This window comes from Uranotaenia lowii, chromosome 2 (genome assembly GCF_029784155.1).
Source record: "Uranotaenia lowii strain MFRU-FL chromosome 2, ASM2978415v1, whole genome shotgun sequence".
Lineage (NCBI taxonomy): Eukaryota > Metazoa > Arthropoda > Insecta > Diptera > Culicidae > Uranotaenia > Uranotaenia lowii.
Window position 1 is genome coordinate 171,509,380 of NC_073692.1, and position 21,823 is coordinate 171,531,202.

The 21,823-nt window shown below is 38.6% G+C and overlaps 1 protein-coding gene across 7 annotated transcripts in view; it reads left to right on the forward strand.

The window, feature by feature from the left end:
• The window catches only part of LOC129749802 (calphotin-like), a 321,578-nt gene that overhangs the window by 214,546 nt on the left and 85,209 nt on the right, over positions 1-21,823 (forward strand). For all 7 annotated transcript variants that reach the window (XM_055744893.1, XM_055744890.1, XM_055744895.1 and 4 more), the window contains one exon: positions 1,913-2,114. In XM_055744893.1, the coding sequence (XP_055600868.1) occupies positions 1,956-2,114 (159 nt within the window). In that variant the 5' untranslated portion in view covers positions 1,913-1,955. The remainder of the gene's footprint in view (positions 1-1,912; positions 2,115-21,823) is intronic.

The following is a 21,823-nucleotide window of genomic DNA, read 5'->3' on the forward strand; positions in this document are numbered from 1 at the left end:
GACTGTTCGGCAAGTTTTCGGTCGCATTCGTTTGATGGCACGAACAATGATACTGATAAAAGCAGGCTGTGCGACTGTCAGAGAAAATGTCGATGGTTTACAAGTCTGGGCACTAATCGTTTTCTGACACTATCAGTTACTACGTGTTCTGTTTGACATTCAATTCTACATACATCTTCGAAGAATTTGCCATAGCTTTCAACCACTGCATTCATAATTCATAAATTCCAATCATTTTCTGCCATATCATACTATGACCATTTTAATTTTCATAGTTTCTTAGAACAATTTTGTCCTAAGCCAAAAGTCTGGAATTGTCTGGAAGAAATGTCAAAAGTCTGGAATCCTGAAAAGATGTCTGGAAAAAGTCCAAAAAGTCTGGAAGATCCAGACAAAATCTGGAAGGTTGACATCACTGCAATGATGCCAACTGTTTTTCAGAAATGTCTGGAAGATTTTGAAAAAAAGTCTGGAAAAGTCTTGTAAAGTCTGGATGGCGAACTTTATAGGTGATGACCCTTTTTTTTGGTCGCCAGATCGCAATATTGCCTAGGCGGTACTACGTTTTATGCTTTACTTCCTGTTTTACTACCATCTTCGAAGCATTCCTCACTCTTCAATTACCAATTCGAATCATTGACTGCCATTTTGCAACGAAAATTTGGAATTTTGATTGTTTTGTCAGAAAATTCATGTCTAAACTCAAAAGTCTGGAAATGTCTGGAAGAAATGACAAAAGTCTGGAAACCAAAAAAAAAAAAATGTCCAAAAAGTTCAAAAAATCCGGAACATCAGACAAAATCTGGAAGGTTGACATCACTGAGTAGCACTCGATGTTTGTTCGCTGTATGTTGTATGATTAGATTAACTAGTTTTCTCTTAGGAAATGGTTCTGCACGTGTCCATAGGAATATTGCCATAGAAAATATTTCAATTTAACTACATTGAGTAAAAAAGTTATTTATGAAGGTTTTACGGTGTGTGACGTAATAAAACATTTTTCAAGGCATAAATTAAAAACGAACGAATACGATTTTTTGCGTAGCATAATTCTGTATGCTGCAGTTCACTTACTATTTGTTTTAAATAATTTTAAATTCGTCAGGTTCGATCAATCGGAGTTTGGGAACCATCTCTCTCCCTTCGGGAAACAGAGATCCAACTTTCTCGCCAGAGTCTTCAGTCGATTTTCAATTGCACGTAACGGGACCTAATTCGTTTTTATCGCACTTTTTCGTTCCACCACTCGAGAAACTGTCCCTTGTAGCCCTGCGGGAGGAAGAAGGAGTGAACCAGATGCCCACCATACCAACCCGGGCGGCGGCCAACCCGGGTTAGTAACTAACTAGTGATGGTTGTTGTACTCATGCAACGTTGTTGCACTCGTTCGCTTTATATGATGCAGCCCCCGCTCTCGTGGAGCAGAACCAGAACTAGCTCGGGTCCGTGTTGATTGGGGCTGCTGCCGTTTGGCCTCCAGCTTTCTCCTTTGCCACCGGGAGGCCCTTCCTAACTAACCCGATTTAGTCAGGCGAAACGCGTGAACGCGAGTTTTATATCCTCATTTTTATTGCACCGCTCATTAAAGTGAAACTCCCCACTTTTTAACCGCCCATCATTTCGGGATCAGCTCTCAAGGGAAGGGGATTAAACCTGGGAGAGCAATTTGTTGGTCTCTAACACTGTCAGCGCATTCCGTCTAAATAAAACCACTTCCAGTGGTGGTGAGGTCTGTGGGTTTCCTTCTTAATTAAACACCAAATTGATACTTTGCTTGTCTATTGATAGTTCAAAATCAAACGAATTTGGTTTTTGACCTCAACTTTTGTGGGGTCCTAATTGCATAGCATTTACACCAAAAGATTTACCACTGATTAAAAATGTGTGTGTTTTTTTTTGTTTTTCATTCCAGTTGCAGCATATAATTTCTACTAGTTGAAGCCAAAAAGTCCGTCATGGGTAAGGCACAGAGCAAGCGCTCGGTCGACATAACGACAGACCCGGCAAAGGATGGCGTGATCGCGGAAGGTACCGGCAAGCTGGAAAAGATCGAGGATGTTGATCAGCTCAAATCACAGGCCAACGGGGATACACAGCATGCCGAAGGCGACTCGGTGAGTTCTTTTAAAATTACAGTTGAGTCCTGATTTTTGTCGATTAGATTGGATTTTTTTCGTTGCTCTCAAAAAGGAAAGGATGTCCGTTAGGGACCCAGCACATTATATAAAGATCGTATGAAAGCTGAAAAACAGCATTTACCTACCAAAAATAAAAAATGGTATGGTTTTCTACATTTTCAAGGTATCATAAGGTATTTTTTTTAATTTTTAATAAGTTTTTTTCCCCAAGTTCTGACTGTTTGAAAAAAAGCAATATTTTTTGGATTTTGAAAAATGGTGGGGAATCGTGGGCCACCTAATCCAAATTGACCAAATAACATGCAAAGTTGATGAGTTGACCCAAAACTGTGATTTCCTAATTCATTGCGTTATTTTAAAGCAATTCCAGATGATGAAATAAAAAAGAGAGCTGTGTATGATCGCATAGATTCCAAAACCTGGCTCGCGAACGTTTTGGCAAAATTTCTTATATAAGATGGACAAAATATTTTTTTTAACTCTTCATTTCGCATAAGAAAACTTTACAGATAGGAAGAACGTATTTTAAGTTCTGAATATGTATAAAAACATCAAAATATTGGTGATTCAAGATGTGTGGCCCACGATTCCCCACTAGCTATGATTTGCAAATTGGTTGCGTTTGTGTGACTTATTGATGATTCATCAAAAATTCCTTTTCCACGTGAAAGATCATGACAAAACAAAGATCATAAGGGGGCATCCATAAATTACGTAACGCTCCTAGGGGGGGGGGGAGGGAGTAAGCTCGAGTGTTACGAATTGTGACATAGGGGAGGGGGGGGAGTGATGCTCATCGTTACGTAACGATTTTTTCTTAAAAATTTCAGTTTCATCGCAGCTATTTTGATGTCATGCAATTTTATCAGAATGATAAGCAAACCAAAATCAGCTTATAAATTGTGAGCTTCAACATGATTGAAACTGGATTGGAACCTTTTCTCTTTAAAGATTCTGATATAGATTCCTTAAAATGTGTATAGAATATCCGTGAAATAACTGTTGGAAAATCGAATATTAGGTACACTTATCCCCATGAACTCAATTCAACCTTAATACGAAAATTATTCTATTTTTTTTCTCAATTGATAAAAAAAATGCAATTTTGGTTGCGTAACAAGTTTTGCTCCTTGAACAAAATAAAGTAAACAAAATAGATCATCAGTTAACAAGCACAGAGCAAGTCGTGATAAGACATTCAATAGATTTTATCAGAGAATTATGATCAATGAGTACTAAGAAGCGATATGGATAGATATTCGTTATGAAGAACGTTAAAAAAATTATTTTAATTTTTTTTTACCATCGAAAATCAGTATTTAAAAATAATGGGGGGGGGGGGGGGGTAGTTATTAGCGTTACGTAATTTTCGTAGGGGGGTACGTCGAAGCGTTACGATTAGTGACATACGGGGGGGAGGGGGTCAAAAAAGTGCAGTTTTTGCGTTACGTAATTTATGGATGCCGCCTAAAGCGTATGAGCATATTTTTGTTATGCACTTTAGGTTCCCCATCGATGAAATTAGCGGGTGTTTTTTTAATTATGGAAGTAAATTTTTCTAACTTTTTTTAGCTTGATAAATAAAACAAGCATATGATGCGTATTTCAGTTAACAACATATAGGAATATATGCTCACGCAAAGCGACGACGATGACAGTTGGTTTGAGATTTTTATCTCAACACACTTCTGAGATATTAAAAGTGGCCCACGTTTCCCCATGGCCCACGATACCCCACTCTCCCCTACTGTTTGTTGTCGATGAAAAAAAGAGATTTATTGTCTTTTTTTTTCTTTCATAACTCTCAAAGGTGACATTGGTCTACTTTGTTATTAGCAGAATATTCGGTGATGCAGACGGTACTTTAAGACATCATTTGAAGCTTATTTACAATTTTTCATGTTAAAGGTTAGTACTTAAATTTTTTAAAATATCTTATTTGGAAAGCTGGTAAAATTTCGATGCCTTTTTATGTGCTATTTTATGATTTCCGTTTAAACATAACAGATTTATGGAGCTTCGAAATATGTTTTTTTATTTACAAAAAAAAATATGACCAAATCTAACTCTTAAATTAAAAATGCTAGAAATCTGAAAAAAAAAAACATGTGAGTCGTTGAATATTACCTCAATTTTCAATTTCGGGGAAGATCTGAAGACCTCCGGCGCAAATTGTCAGTTAATAAAAGAAATCCCCATGAGTCATAAGACCTGAAACATGAAACATGAGACATGAGACCAGGGTTGTGAAATCACAGAATAATCTGTAATTTTACAGAATTCTTAGCCAATTTTCGTCACAGAATCTGTGTCACAGATCACAGAATATTGAAAATTTTTACAGAATTAACAAAATTTCTGAATTATGTACATACTTTTAAAATTATGAATTTTGGAACCACTATTTACCTCATATTTTTAATCTAATTCATGAACTATTATTGCATTTGTTAAAATTTGCAGAAAAATCATGCCAACAGCATCACAGAAAACTGTCACAGAATTTTGAGGTCAAATTACAGAATTAGATTTTTATTTGTCAGAAACACAGATTTTTTTTTTCAGTAACCTTGCATTAGACCTTAGAACTGAGATTTGAGACATTATACTTGAGACCACAGATATAAATCCTTAGACTTGAAGTTGTACGTTTCAGACATGAATCTTCCGACAAGAGACAACAAACCTGAGACATATGACATGAGTGCTGAAACTTTAGACACCAGACATGAGACATGAGACCGAAGGTTAGAAATAATAACATCAGGTATGAGACGTGAGGCTTGAGAACAGAAAAGTGACATTTGAGACTTACGATCTGAGACTTGAAACAAGAAATCTAAGAACTGAAACATGAGGCATGAGACATAATTCCTGATACGAAGTTGGTAACTGCACTAAAAAAACGAGGTTGTCAAGCCCACTGAGATGATTTTGTAGTGAGAATACCCGATCAACCCCACCTTGAAGTGATCGTTTAGCCAGTGGTTAGTTAAAGTAACGGATTATCAACATCAATAATAGCAAACAAATAAAACTTATGATGAAGATGGCATTTTAGTAAGCATTTAGTGTAACGCATATATTTGTTTCTTATGTGAACCTACTGATAGATTTGGTTTAAACCGGAGAGTTCTTTCGAGGTGTTTCGGGATGAACAAGCCATTGTTGCCCAAAGTCCCTACCTCAAAAAGAAAAAAAAAATCAAGGTGTTAAACTTAGAGCATCGTGAGCGCAATTCACAATTCTGAAACGGAAAACTTGCTGATCCAAAAGCAATGGATATCAACTTTGTTTATTCAAATCCTTTCGAAAGACTAGTCCAAGAAAGAGCATAGACTCTCTAACGAGCTGCCAGCACTAAATCACTCCATATTTGGACCATATAAGACAAGTACCCGCGGAGCAATGTTGCTATAGGTTAGACAGCTCCATTTCAGCAATGAAAGGAAGTAAATTCGAAAAAAAAGAGATTCAACAGCTACATGTTTTTTTTGTTCCATTGAAAACACCATCAAGACAGCTCAAGACGTTTTTTTTTGTACTTTCGTGAGAGAGGATTTACGCGGGCTCGTTGTCGCCTCGCGTAGCACTTCGCCATCGTTAAACGGATGAATAATGGCGGCAGAAAACTTCGGAAATTATCTAAACAACAACAAAAAAAAAATGCTTATGAAAAAGCCGAGAACGCATAAATCATTCAAAATATCTCTCCGGTATCATTAGCTCTAGTTCGCAGCAAGGGTGAACGAATCGGACTAGGTTCATTTTTCCTTTACGTTTTTTTTTGTTTGTGTTGCAATCGAGTTTGAAGAAAAACATTAGCAATGTGCGTGAAAAATCTGAAGTTTTTTTTCCTTTCAATGGGGGCAGAAAGCGTGAATCTTATCAATCGTGGAAAAATTGTGAAGACTTTCCACGCATGTAACGTTGTTTTTTTTATTTAGTTAGAAACGAGACTGGTTCTATAGCGAGAGAACCGTTACTCGGGAGCCAATCTCCAAAATTATAGCTTCACGGTATGGAAATTAACAACTCACAATATGGGAGTTAATGTAGATTTTCCCAGAAAACAAAACAGTACCATAAAACTTTCTAATCTCTTTCTGTCAGCGGAGTTATAACCCAGAGCCCTGCGTTTGCCGGCGTTCTCTTCTGAATAACCGGTTCATTTCGTGCGCGGTTCAAAACAGAACCTTCAACTTGACCTTCGGTGTCGCTTCAAGTCGGTTGAAGATCTTGAACCTTTCTAGAGGAACGCACACGCCAAGAAATATGAGACTATGTGGAACGAAATGGCATAACGTAGTGCCGGGGAAACGGAACGCGTTCCTTATGGTCGTATCGTAGCCCGAGAACCCGGGCAAGTAGCAAAGCTTAAAATAAATTCCAAAATTTATGACTACTCCCGCGAGTTCTCGGTGCGAGTCTTTTCCCAAGCCCGAGCGAGAGATGATGCTGCAGGGTATTTAAATTTACTGCATCCGAAAGGCTGGGATCTGTCCGCTTTGGACATTTATTTGGGTGCGCAAGTGCACACGCGTGAAACAAACGGCTCACACGTGCAACCAGCAGCCCTGCGCCTGGGGCTAATTTGTAAACACAAAATCCAATGTTCTAGGCACGGTAAATTGACAGCCTAGGAATTTTACACCGAACCAATCCTCGTTGCTGAGGTTTTGGTTTTGGTTTGGCTACGCTTCTTCGGCCTCATCGTCTTTTGCTGCTGCGAGTCGCCAAGCGCTGATTGATGCAACGCGAGCGTCAGCCAAGGGTAACGAATTTCATTAGTGCACCGGTACCAGAATTATCGCCTTAAAACTGAATTTGACGGGTGTATTATAGTGACTTTGGCAGTTCCCCTAAAGCCGGCCGGCCGGCATTCTTTCGGAACCAATCCGGTGGGAGTTGATGAGCTCTGACAGGTGAATGAAAATACCTTTCGGAAGACGGTCGGTCGACATCTAATTTTACGCACGTAAGAACCCAACCAAACTGCTGAATGAAACGCTGCCGCACCGTGCGAGTTTTTCTTGTCACGTGGGTGGTGGATTTTTGGCATTCCATCTTGGGGCAGGTCGTCGCAACTTAATTTGTGACGGTATGTTCGACCGTTGACAGCTTAGAGAAATTTTCGGTGTGCTGTGGGAATGGAGCCGATGGACAGCGATAGACATGATTGGATTAACATTTGGAATAAGTGACTATAGAAAGGTTGCCAGAATTTTTTCAGCACGTATCCGGGCAATTTTATATAAAAACTTAGCAAAATCCGGGCATTTGATTTCAAAATTGACGACCAGAAATCCGGGCAATGTTCGGGAAATTTTTGTCAAAATCCAGAAATTATTCATCAAAAACCAAGAAAAAAAAATTGAAATAAAAAGGTTTTTATCAAAACTCATCGACAGATTTGTAATTGCATTTGAGGCTTCCAAAAAACCTTCCTTGATTATTTTTAGAAAACTTGTTCAAAAATTCCGTTTCTGCCGTAAAATCTAGCAGCGAATTCAACTCGATGAAGTCAACTCAATTATAGAGCTACAGCTTCACAGATTTCATCTGACGAGTTGGCCTGAAGGTAAGGTATCGGAGAGGTAACTCACAGAAGACTTGAGTTCGATTCCTGGTCGAGAATTTTTTTTCTTTTTCATGATAGATTATTTTATTTGTTGAATTATACGGCTAGTCACCAGAAAAATAATGTTTTGTGTTCTACATCACACATAAATTATTTTGTTGTTGCTTCAAAAAATCTAAATAACAATCAAAATTTAAAAAAAAAACGCCTCATCTAGGAATCGAACTCGAGTCCTCTGAGCTACCTCTTCGACATCTGACCACTAGGCCAACTAGTCATTTGAAATCTGTCAAGCTGTAGCTCTATAATTTTGTTGACTCCATCAAGTTGAATTCACTACTAGATTCTACAGCAGATGATGCTCATCGTGCCCCCGATTAACGGTGCTTATTATGCCCCTATTGTGACCGATTTTCAGCTTTCGAGAAATCATTTTAAAATGCATTTTTAACGTTTTTATCTACTTTTTCAAGTTTCAGATAGACACCAAATAAACTTCTTTAGTGTCTGAACACGTAACGGTGATGTAACACACTAAATAAAGCTGTTTTCTAGGGTTAAATAGACGTCCTCTTTAAGGTGGCCCCTAAATGTTTTCCCGACAGTTTTCCCTGTATGTAATACTTAGAACCACTCCAACTGGGCATATAGTCTCAGACACTGGTCCAACGTCTGACGTTTTTATTCCAAGCAGAGCTGCCATTTTGTTTTGTCAGCAATCACCGTCAGGACACCACTACACAGATTTTTTTTTTTGTTGAAACCAGCCAAATTTTACTGGTTTTTGTTTCGCTGACTTTCCAGCAAAGTTCCTGGATGCTGGTTTCCAGCAATTCATATTGCTGGAAAATCAGCAATCCTGATAGCTGGAAACCAGCTATTTCTTTCAACACAACTGGCTGTATTTGGTATCATATTTATATTTGAATTCAAAATTAAATTTTAAATACTGTCTGTAATAATAACTAAATTTATAAATTTTCAACAAAACTTTTTAACTTTTTACAAAATTATTCTTCGGCTTGTAAAAAAAAGTTATTAATGAAAAACAAGTATTTTTTATTCCTCTCGAGCAAAATACCTTAAAATCTAATGCACATTTGAGACTCAAGCAACCCTCCCCAAGATCAGGTCGTTCTGAAATTTGACATGTGACCAATAACTTCTTCAATTTTCAACCGATTTTGATAAATAACCACTTGAAATGTTCGTTTTGAATTGATATCTAAAGCCAATAGAAAATAATATTTTTCTATTTTCTTTAGATTTTGGCGTTACCTTCGAGTCTAAAACTTTCACCAAACAAAATTTTCTCTAGAAAATGCGTTTTTTTTATATATTTTTCTATCATAAAGTCACTAATATCAACAATACTGTTTATCATACGCAAATATCAAGTTCAGATGATGGATAGAAAATTTATTCATCTTTAATATGCAAGAAAGAGATTTCAAATTAATTTTGTTCAGTCATAGATATTTGAATTTGAGTAAAAGTACTTTTTTATTTTTTTCAAAATTTCGTATTTGGAGCATAACTTAAAAACTGTTCTACTAAGTTTTTTTCAATTCCATTTTTGGGAAGCCAGCGTCTGATTTCACATTCAAAGTGATCTTCAGTTTACTTGGTTCAAAAATGCTGTAAACTAATGTCATTATATTGAACTAACAAAAATAAGTGAAATAGAGTCTCACCTTGCTTCAGCGTACAAAAACAAATAGACTCCAATTTCACAACTCGATTACTGATTTTCCAGCAATTTTGATCATTTGCTGAAAACTCCAGCAATTTGAACCGATTGCTGATTTTCCAGCAAAAATGACAAGAACACAACCGAATTCTAAAAATCAAGCAATAAGAGAACCGATTGCTGATTTCCTGCAAAAATTTGGATTGCTGAACGTCTCAGCAAAATTTCTGGAAATCGAGACAAAAATTTACTGTGTAAATCAGGCATGTCAAACTCGTTTAGGTGTGCGGGCCGCATTAAAAATTTTCTATGACGTAGAGGGCCGCAGCCAAAATCAGTTAAATCGTACATTCAGCTTTAGTTTTTTTGCAGTAATATTTTACATAAAAATCAGTGGTGTTTTTTTTTGTGACAATTTAAGACGGAGCTACGCGGGCCGCATTGACATAGGCCGCGGGCCGCATGCGGCCCGCGAACCCCCAGTTTGACATGCCTGGTGTAAATTGATGATTAAAATATGAAACCTAAATGGCATCAAAGCGAAATACGAGTGCTGTAGACGCTTTAAGAAGTTTATATCTAAAAACACCATTTTTACCGAAATCACCATCAGTTAGTTAATCAGTACAATTCTGGAAAGTTTAAAGACCATTTTTTTTCAAATCAGATCAATTCCAAAGATTTGAGTAATCTTTATTTCTAGAAAAATTCTGAAAAATTGCATCAATAAAAATGCTGAAAATGACATCTTTGATTCCGAAAAAAATTGCCTATTTTCTCGTGAAGCTTTGACTTGTATTCAGCAATATCAGTGCTTTTTACTAATCGGATCTTATACAATTCTTTTTTATTGGTTGTGAAACGTTTCCCTGACCGTGAGCATTCCTATAAAGCGACTTATAAGCAGAAATTTCTACTGCACGGAGAAAAATGTATGGCTTTTTTCGTGAAAATATATCGTCAAATCAGCCATAGATATGATTGTTTTGATTTTTAAACTCAGTTAACTAAGTGCAATCAAATCTGAATAATAAGTTACTGTGACAACAATTTGCAACTTTGCATGTGTCTGTGAGAGCATTCTGAAGTTGAGAAATCTTGTTTTGTTGAATCAACTTCACAGAATTTTTAATTCTACTGACTGTTGACTGAACAAAAAAGAGGTAAAATATCACTTTAGAGGCATGAACTTGTTAAGGTAATTCCTACTAAACTAGCTTCAATAATATAGCTGTACCAACCAGATCTTAGTCTATTTCAGAAATAAATGTATTGTTGAATCAACTTCACATCTCGCGTGAACTTTCATCACGTCGTATGAAACAAAATGTAAACAAACAGTTTTATTACAATAAAATACAAAAATTGACATATACCAGGCGCAACTTCTTTCCAATCAGAATATTTGTAGACTGGATAACATATTCACAATGTAAAATACAAATTTTATAGTTGTTTTGATAACTTTTGCAGCAGTTTTCTGTGAATTCTTAAGATGTTTCATACGACGTAATGAAAGCGCACGCGAGACATTATGGTTTATTAATTAAATTTTGAATATGGCCGAAGATGATGATTGTAAAGAGTACGAGTTACATAAAAGATCCTATTTACCAACTTTTTTTTTCTTGGGATTTTAACACTTTCGTGTTATTTATCCCCCTTTCCAAAACAATTAAGTATTATTTTCATCCGTTTTCCGTTATTTTTATAGTATTAGGAGTCAAAGTTTTACTGAATACTTATCTCTACATTTCCCGGAAAATGTTGGTGAAAATGGAAACTTACATTCAAATGGTCTTCCATTTTTTTTCTAGATTTCAAACTATAAAGTTATAAGGTATGATATAAAATAATGGTGAAAAGACCAGGAGGCTCAAAACACGTTTTTAAAAAAAAATATTTGTAGAATGAAGAATAATTTAAATATAAGTTTGTTTTCGTTGTTCCTTCATAAACAAAGATTCAAACTTTCTTATTATTTTTAGAAGTGTATTTGATGTATAGAAAATCACACGTTACAGAAACAATTAAATTAAAAACTTTTCACCAATCCAGAATGTGATATGAAAGATTGTTCAATTTTCCAAAATGGTTGACCTCATTAACGCACTCCTGTGGAACCTTTAAGCTCATGGAACTTTGTACGACCCAGCACGTTCATTCATCCAGGTATTCAAATGAGCAAAAGGGAGAAAAAACTTTGATGTCAAAATTACTAAATTATATCCCGGGCTTGCGTTTTATTACACACGGGCGGCGGAATTTATTTAGCCATCTGATACCTCTACAACGTCGACGACATGGACATGGTTGGCGACCGAGGGGAGAAAATCTCTTGAACTTAATTAAATTAGTTTCGCTTTTCCACCATCACCTGTTCTTGGTCTGTCACTCTGGTTTCGAATAAGGCTGTTAAGTAAGCCCTCCACCAGAAGGAAGGGAGTTGTTGCTCCACTTCAAAGTTCGGTGGAACTCTCTAAGTTCAAAGCGTTTTTTTTAGGGTGGTCGGATTTACCGGTTTTTTTCAAATCCGGTATTTCGGTATTTGTTATTTCTGAAACCGATAAAACCGGTAAAACCGGTATTTTTCAAATTATATCGTATTCATGAAAAGGTTTCGTCTAATTGCAGTAGTAATGGAATATTATGCTCAAAATTTATAAGCAATAGATTTAGCAAAATTGCCCATGAAAAAAAAAATGGTATTGTGCCTTACATTATTCCTTTTCATAAATCTATCATCATCCTCATGATAATCATAATATTTATCATCTTCATTTTATTATTATAACTTCGATATAAGGTTGCGGCAATTCTAGAAGATTCGTATTATTTTCAACGAGTTTTTGTCCTATACTCTGTAAAACAGTATTCAAATTTAAGAACAGATTTTACAGGTATAGTAGAAGTTGATATAGTCTTTCATGAAAATAATATGAAATTGGTATACAAAAATATTTTTTGTTAAAACAATGACTTAACTAATCAATAAACAAAACTCAAAGCATTGTCACAAAGTTTTTAGTTGACTCACAGAATTACAGATTATTGTTGTCTAAAATACGGATCTTTTCCCCGCAACCTAGGTCGTGATGGCATTAAGATTGCCTTGCCAAAAATAAAACGAACAAATGGAAATAAAAATCTTTTAGAAACCAGTCAAAACTTAGCAAACAATATAGTTGTATGGATCTGTACCATATGCTTTTTGTTGCTATAATTCTGTTGCAAATTTATAAAAACTTTGTTACTGCTTTGTCTGGAAAAAGAAAATGCTTCAACAGCGTTAAAAATAAAAACAACAAAGTTCCATTAATTACTTCAAAAGTATTGATAAAAAAATCATACCAACAGTCTAACATTTGTTTAAATGCTGACTCTGTTGAAAGTTTCGTTATAACTGAACATAGAATTGATGTGAACATGTGTTTAAATCCTGACTTGTTGAAACATTTTATGTTTCTAATCAGTTTTCAATATTTTTCGTTTTAAATTTCAAGTTTGTAAAAGCCCGGCACCGCTTAGAACGATTTTGATAAACTTGGCCTGTTTATAGATAAAATTTTTTTGCAAATTTCACCAAATTCCAGCTTATCAATGAAAAATTCAGTGATTATTGTGAAGCAATCTTAAATTTCTTGTAGCCACATCTTTTTTTCAGTCATTGTACACTTGTACAGTCTATAAATGTTGTGGAGCGTTAGTTCGATAGCTGAACTAAAATGTGTAAAGTTTCTTTAATTCAAAAAGTTATATCGACAATTTTAAGCAATACTCAAATCTCACATAAACCTTGCAGTAAGGTTTATTGAGCTTGGACTTTGAAGCTGATTGAACAAAATTTGAATATTTGTACTTATAAATATTTGGTAAAAAAAAATATTTGGCTGTGTCAATTGAAAAAAAAGCAAAATAATGAAGAAAAATTTACCGGAAATACCGGTTTTTTACCGTCCCAGAAGTCGGTATTCCGGTATTGAGAAAATGGACGGTTTTACCGGTTTTACCGGTTTCGGTAAAACCGGTTAGACCACCCTAGTTTTTTTGCTTTCCCCCTTCTAAAGTAAATCTACAATTAACATTAAAGCTTTATGATAAGGTGTAAAGTTCTCACTGTTTGGTGACATTTAGTATTGAAAAAAGTTTCCTAATTACATTACTTCGAATAAACTTTTATTTTGTTCGAGAAATTTAAAAATCTAAAATCTAAATCCAAGCTCAAAGCTGCCACCCCTTTGTTTGAACAGTTTCCTCACGAAGAGATCATATTTTTCAACTAATGCCCCAACATAATGACTTCGACAATATGCCTCTGGAAGGAAAGGCGAATACGACTACTGCCGATTGAAGTTGATTTGGATGTGATCCAGGTGCAGAGATTTACGTTTCCTCTGTTGGATCACGATTTGTTTCGCTCATTTTTTCTACCTTTTACATTGCCTCTGCCTTCTCTACCGTACGGACTATGATTTAACTGATGGCAAAAATTGATTTTTACAGTTAGCACAATTTGTTAACGTGATCTGCTGCACCCTAATGCTTGATTTTTTAGAGAGGTAAACATTCAGCCCAAAGACTGGATATAGTAGTTGCCAGTTGCAAAACCTTTCCCTGGGTTGTGATTCATAAATTCGAACGATAGGTGCCCTGTTTTGTTTTGGTTTTTAGTGGTGATATTGCACATGAACTCGTAACTAATGCAGGGCGCATAGTAACTACAATCGAACGGTTCTTGCCCAATTTGTTTGCATTTGTGAATGCAGCAATAATGCAACAGTAATGGTTATATTTACCAAACCGATTAGATCGCCGGCAGCTGAATCATTCCGGCTGTCAATGCGAGAAAAATCACGAACCACTTTCAAGAACGACACTCTCAGTGAGGAAACGTTTGAATCATAATAATTGAAATATTTCATAAATCATTCTCGCTAGCTAAAATTAATAGTTCGGTCATGAACAAGGAGAGGGGCAAAACTTGTTTTAAACCCGGGGGATTTAAAAAGATTTGTTCTGAAAATTTGTTTAAGGACAACCTTGGTATTTAAATGAATTTTCATGAAAAATCACATCCCCATTCGCATGTGAAAAAACAGGTTTTTCCTTCCTAAACCTGTTATCTTGCAATTTTTTTTGCATTTTTTTTTTTTTTATTTCCACCAGAAGGCCAAATCAAAACAAACACCAGCAGCAGCCTTAAATATCTGCGCTTCTATAGGCAGTTCCGTCTTATTCCACCGGAAGGCCAAATCAAAACAAACACCAGCAGCAGCCTAAATATCTGCGCTTCTATAGGCAGTTCCGTCTTATTCCACCGGAAGGCCAAATCAAAACAAACACCAGCAGCAGCCTTAAATATCTGCGCTTCTATAGGCAGTTCCGTCTTATTCCACCGGAAAGCCAAATCAAAACAAACATCAGCAGCAGCCTTAAATATCTGCGCTTCTATAGGCAGTTCCGTCTTATTCCACCGGAAGGCCAAATCAAAACAAACACCAGCAGCAGCCTTAAATATCTGCGCTTCTATAGGCAGTTCCGTCTTATTCCACCGGAAGGCCAAATCAAAACAAACACCAGCCGCAGCCTTAAATATCTGCGCTTCTATAGGCAGTTCCGTCTTATTCCACCGGAAGGCCAAATCAAAACAAACACCAGCAGCAGCCTTAAATATCTGCGCTTCTATAGGCAGTTCCGTCTTATTCCACCGGAAGGCCAAATCAAAACAAACACCAGCAGCAGCCTTAAATATCTGCACTTTTATAGGCAGTTCCGTCTTATTCCACCGGAAGGCCAAATCAAAACAAACACCAGCAGCAGCCCTAAATATCTGCACTTTTATAGGCAGTTCCGTCTTATTCCACCGGAAGGCCAAATCAAAACAAACACCAGCAGCAGCCTTAAATATCTGCGCTTCTATAGGCAGTTCCGTCTTATTCCACTTCGAGAAGAAAGCATCTGTGAGATTAGAAAGATGTTACTTTTTATGAAGTTTATCGAAACGAGCTTACCCTAGCTTAAAGGCCAGAACTTTCAAGCGAAACGAAGAAATGACTAGTAGGAGCTACTTCTCGTTTTAAGAATGACATTTTAATTACTTTATCGAATCTGTTTGTGTGTTTATGTTATCATTACCGGAAGTTGCGTGGGCGCGCGAAAATGCGAAAACGCTGTCACGTGCAAACTTTCGGAGTAGGAGGGACAGGAATGTTACTGACAGTTGTTGTTGTTCCGGAAAGTGGGCAGCTTTTTCGTGGCTTCTTTTGGCAACAGGACAATGAGCTGCGAAAAAGAGTGAGTTTCAACTTTTCAGCTAATGCAGAATGATTAATTACGCTGTGGCGGAGGGAGGATCAAGCTTCACTTTCGCATGCTTTTTGTAGGTTGATAATGTCAGAGAATTTCTTCTGAGGTCAAAAACTGGTTTCAGCTACATTTTCTGGAAGCACGCGTTACGCTTTTAATGCCTTCCCAGAATAAGGTAAATTGAAAATTATATTTCCAAGAAGAAATTGAGAAAAAATGTTAATAAATTCCTTATTTGTAAATAATAAATTCTTTCTAATAAACACTTTTTCCAGACTATTGTTCAATCGAGAATGATATTTCGGCCCATTGGAGCGGCACAAACTTGTTATTTATCACCAGGATGAAAATTAAAAAAGCAAACAAAAAACTGGCTCCTAAAATTTTCATATCACTGATAAATAATGCTCTCATTCACAAAGCCATTCGGTAGATTTTTTTTCTTTCAATCTGCTTCTCCCACAAATGTGCTTACAGAAGATAATAAATTTACTTGGCACATATCCCTATGGCTGCGGCACCCAACCCCCAATCCATCAAAATAAACCAGAAAAGCCAGAAAAGTGCGCTATCCCCTATGCCAGGAGGAATCGAGCCACCTTCCGTGCCTAATCCCCTTCAAGAAGCGGGGAAAACGGGAGGTGATAAATAATTCTTCGTATCGGATACCCAAAAAACCATCGGCCAGACAGACGCATCATCCCCATCCCGTCCTTAGACAATTCTTCTACCGGTACATATCGATAGCGCTTCCTTGGCTTGAATTGGGGAAACATAACGAAGAATTGAAGATTTTCGGAAATCTTTTACACCCTTCTTGGCTTCGTTGAAGTTGCTCATCTTTTTCGTATGTTTACACCAGTCAACGATAATATCTAGAAATAAGTTTAGACTTGAGATTGAAAAAAACTTCAAAATGGGGAGGTGCATTATCTCTCGTTATCTCTGATTTGTACTCAGAACCCTTCAATAAACTAAGAATATCTCAGGGTTGCAATTTTGAAAATCCTTAAAAAGAATCTAATTCATCAAAAAATGTATCTTCTCATTCTTTTTTTTTTTTAATTTTGGACGTTTTATTGAAAAAAATAGTTTCATTATTACTCAAATTTCTCGTCAAATTTTTTCTTCAATATATCAGATAATTCTAAAGGTTCCTGCACCCATAGAAGAGGTTGCTAAAATCCAATGGCTAATTAGCAAATCTCTGTGCCGAAAATGCACTGAAAAGTGTACTGTACCTAAGATGATATGATTGGAAAAGCACTACTGGCATAAAGACTCGAGTTCCCAAGCAAAATGATGCGTGACCACTACATTCAAGCGAAAAAAGATAAACATTTTATGGGCTTTTGATCCTAATCGATAATTTACCCAAAAAAAAAATATACCTACCTACCTACCTAAGGGTCCAGCGCCGATTGACCGGCGCATAGGGCTGAGATAAAAGATCTCCACTGCTGGCGATCCGGAGCCAGCGTCTTCACTTGCTGCCAGCCAAGGTTCTCGTCAACTGTGCGGATTTCAGCGGCTAGACTTCGCCGCCACGAGCTTTTGGGCCTGCCTCTTCTTCGATGCCCATCTGGATTCCAGTCAAGCGCCTCTCTGCAAATCTCGTTTTCATCTCTTCGCAGCGTGTGCCCAATCCATCTCCACTTACGTTCCCGAATCTCGATTTCTAGCGCCTTTTGATGACACCGGCGATGAAGTTCAACGTTCGAGATCCAGTTGCCAGGCCACCAAGCGCGGATGATGTTCCGCAGGCAGCGATTTACAAAAACTTGCAGTTTTCGCGTCGTCACCGCATATGTGCACCAAGTTTCACACCCGTACAGCAATACGGATTTGACGTTTGAGTTGAAGATTCGGATCTTAGTTCGTAGAGAGATCTGGCGTGACCGCCAGATGTTTCGGAGACTCGCAAACGCAAATCGGGCTTTTCTGATCCGGGTTTCGATGTCCTTCTTGGTACCACCATCAGGCGTAATCTGGCTACCAAGATACCTGTTGTCCAGCTACTACGAAATTGGAACGATTTCCTGTATTGATTTCCATCGACTTGGTCTTTCCGACATTGATTTTGAGACCTGCTGCCTTGGAGCTTTCGGTGAGGTCATCGAGTTTGCTCTGCATGTCTTGTTGTGTTTGGGCGAGCAAAACAATATCGTCTGCCAGGTCAAGGTCGTTCAGTTGCTCCATGGTTGAAGGATTCCACGGCAATCCTCGGTTTGGTCTACAGTCAATCGATCCAGTCAAGATCTCATCCATTACGATGAGAAAAAGTAGCGGTGATAAAATACATCCTTGTCTCACTCCAGCAGTTACCGGGATTGGTTCGGACAAGACACCGTCGTGCAAGACCTTGCACGAAAATGCCTCGTACTGTGCTTCGATGAGATGGACTAGTTTCTCTGGGACCCCTCTTCGTCTAAGAGCAGCCCAGATGTTTTCGTGGTTCAGTCGGTCAAATGCTTTTTCGAAATCAACGAACACCAGCAGAAGAGAGTCCTGGAATTCGTTGATTTGTTCCAGTATTATTCGTAGCGTTGTGATGTGGTCCACACATGATCGTCCGGATCGGAATCCAGCTTGTTGCCGTCGGAGTGTAGCGTCGATTTTCTCCTGGATCCTGTTCAGGATCACTTTGCAGAGTACTTTGAGGGTTGTACAGATCAAAGTTATGCCACGCCAGTTACCGCACTCTGTTAGGTCTCCTTTCTTTGGGACCTTTACGAGGATACCCTGCATCCAGTCGGCCGGGAATGTTGCAGTATCCCAAATGTCAGCGAAAAGACGGTGCAACATTTGTGCTGACAAGGCAGGGTCGGCTTTGAGCATTTCAGCAGGAATGCAATCGATTCCAGGGGCTTTGTTGGATTTCATGTTCTTGATTGCCGCTTCTATTTCAGCCAGCGAGGGCGCTTCCGAGTTGACGCCATTAATGCGACTTACTGTGGGCGCCTCGAGCTGCGAGTTCTGTTGGCCATTGCTATTTGTAACTCGGAAAAGTTGATCAAAATGCTCAGTCCAACGCTTGAGCTGATCTGTTCGATCTGTCAGCAGCTGACCTGCTCGGTTTTTCAGCGGCATTCTTGCATTAGTCCTTGCACCACTAAGGCGGCGAGAAATATCATATAATAATCGGATATCTCCAATGGCGGCAGCTCTTTCTCCCTCTTCGGCTAGGGAGTTTGTCCAGGCTCTCTTGTCTCGTCTACAAGCTCGTTTAACTGCCTTTTCCAGCTCCGCATATCGTAAGCGGGCGGCTGCTTTGGCTGACCCGGTACATGCCTGCTCAATTCCGACTTTCGCCTTTCTCCGATCATCGATCATCCTCCAGGTTTCATCCGACATCCATTCACTTCGTCTTCCACAAACTTTACCGAGAGTACCATGGCTCGTCGTGATAAAGGCATTCTTGATTCCACACCACTGTTCTTCGACTGTTCCGTCTGTCGGCAGCTCCGAGGCTCGGGATTCTAGCTGTTCAACGTATGCCCTTTTTACCTCTGGATTCTCCAACCGGCGGACGTCGTATCGACACCCGACCTTCTCCTCGCGCCGTTGGACACGCGCAACTCTCAGTCGTATCTCGCCAAGGACGAGGTGATGGTCAGATGCAATGTCTGCGCTTCGCTTGTTGCGGACATCAAGAAGGCTCCTTCTCCATTTTCGGCTGATGCAGATGTGGTCAATTTGATTTTCTGTTCGGCCATCTCGGGATACCCAAGTGACCTTATGTGCTGGTCGATGGGGGAAGAGCGATCCACCGATCACCATGTTGTTGTTGCCACAAAATTCTACAAACAGCTCTCCGTTTTCGCTCATCTGTCCTAGGCCATGGCGCCCCATGATGCGCTCAAGGTCCTGATTATCGGAGCCAATCTTTGCGTTGAAGTCGCCCAAGTGGATTTGAATGTCACCCTTCGGAATTCTCTCAACCACGCTGTTCAATTGACTGTAAAACTGCTCTTTCTCCTGCAAATCGGCAACGTCAGTTGGCGCATAACACTGGACCATTGTAAGGTTATTACGATTATTATACGATTATTCTTTCGTTTATCGGTTCCCATCTTATGAGGGCCGCATGGGCCTGCGGGCTTAACAGGAAACCAACTCCTCGTTCCCGAGTAGCATGTTCTCCTCGTATGCCAGAGTAAAGCAGTACTTGCCCGGACTGTGTCTTGTGTTCTCCAGTGTTAGGCCAACGGACTTCGCTCAGTCCCAATATCTCTAGCTTGAGGCGGCTAGCTTCTCTAGCAAGTTGAGCCAGCTTTCCTGGCTGGGCAAGGGTCAAAACATTCCAAGTTCCAATTCTAGTCCGTGTTTTCATGCTAAAAGTCGTTGCCAAAGTTCCAAATCGGTTATTTCTTCTCTCAGTTTCTGTAACAATACAAGATATCAGGAGCAGTAGGTTGTTAGCCTAAAGTCCCTATCCCGCGATGGGGCTGCCATCTTGGACTTAGCTGGCGGGAGCCGCATTTCATAAATTCAGCCGCTTGCTGCAAGACAGACGCTGTTTGAGCCGCCCCTGACCTGGAGAACAGACGCTCGGTTGTTGTTGCACGCCGCCCCTGACATGGGGAACAGACGCGTGCGGCCACCTTCTCAGTCTGCATGCGACCAAAGCATCCACCGGGGTTGGATACCCGATCTCCGCTTAGGTTACTCGCACCCCAGCCGGCACCACGGGGAGGTAGAGATAGGAGTTGTGAATAAGAGGTGATATGACCACTATGGGGTCTCGTGTTGCACATTATCCACCGTTTACCAGCCAAAAAAAAATATAGTGAGAATCGAACTCTCTGCAACATCTCAATTCGGCTTGCCAGTCCGATAATCAAACTCAATGCACCATCTGAGTCGGTTAGCAAAGTTTATCGTCATAGGCCTTCTGCTACCGCCGATGAAGAATGGGAAACAAGAAACTATTTTCTATTGCCGGCCGGTCTAAAAACACAAGCATAGCTCATCTTGGCTGGTTTATGGCCGTCGGTTGAAAACAAAAAATGTTTTTTTTTTGTTACACACACAGTGCTCGGTACATCATTCGACAAAATCCTTGCTGTCTTGGGATAGGATATAGGATATGTTTGATTTGGTTTCTTTCAGACAGATGCAATGCGATTGCCCTGGGAAGACAATGCCAGTTTTAGAAGGCTTCGTAATGCCGGTCCGACATAGAATCTTATACCGATAATTCCATCTCCAAGGAAGTTCATTATTGGAGTAGAGTCTGGCTGTTGAAACGAGCTTACTGTCATAAATCTGCCTTGAACAGGGAAACAAGATCTAACTTATTACGTTGGGATCTTTTTTTTTTAAGTTATTGTTACGAAATAAATCTTTTAGAGCTATTGATCTAAAATCTCTACACGATGTCGTCCACTTTTTCTCTAACATTTATGAATCTGATGAAATTATCATAAATTTTTTTCCAAACGGTATGTTGGTGATTACCAACCAATTAAAAAGCAAAAGATAAGAATACCTTAGTCGGAATGAAATTCAAGAAAAATTATATGAAATAAAAAAATACATCAATCTACAGATCCGTTCGTTAAGTACAACAACGGCATCTAATACATATTTCATATTCCAAGCGTTTTGCATAAAATCACGAGTCTGACTTGTTGTAAAGAATTCGTACCAAAAGCTCAGGGTACAAGTCTGACTCGTGGTGAAAAAAAAGTTTTGACATGAACAAAATTTTTGCATCTAACCCGTTTAAAAAAAATGTTATGTTGAACAAAAACCACGAGTCAAACTTGTGATGAAGAATTTATATAAAAAAAAAAATCCATAAACACAACTATTTGGGGTCCACTATTCACTGTTTGGCTTCTAACCACGAGTCTAGCTCGTGGTAGCGAATCATTGCAATAAAGAGCGGACACAGGTCTAGCACGCGGGGTATTGTTGAGTTTCGTGTCATGTTAAAATATTACAACTTAGAGTCGTGAATTTGTACATAAGACTGTGGAAATCTTTGAAGTCCTTACACATTGAATTGAAAGGTGGTCATCTGAGTTCTTAGCACGAGTCTGACTCGTGGTAGCAAGCTAGGCAAAATGCACCTAAAGGGTGATACGGTCAAAATTTGGTCAA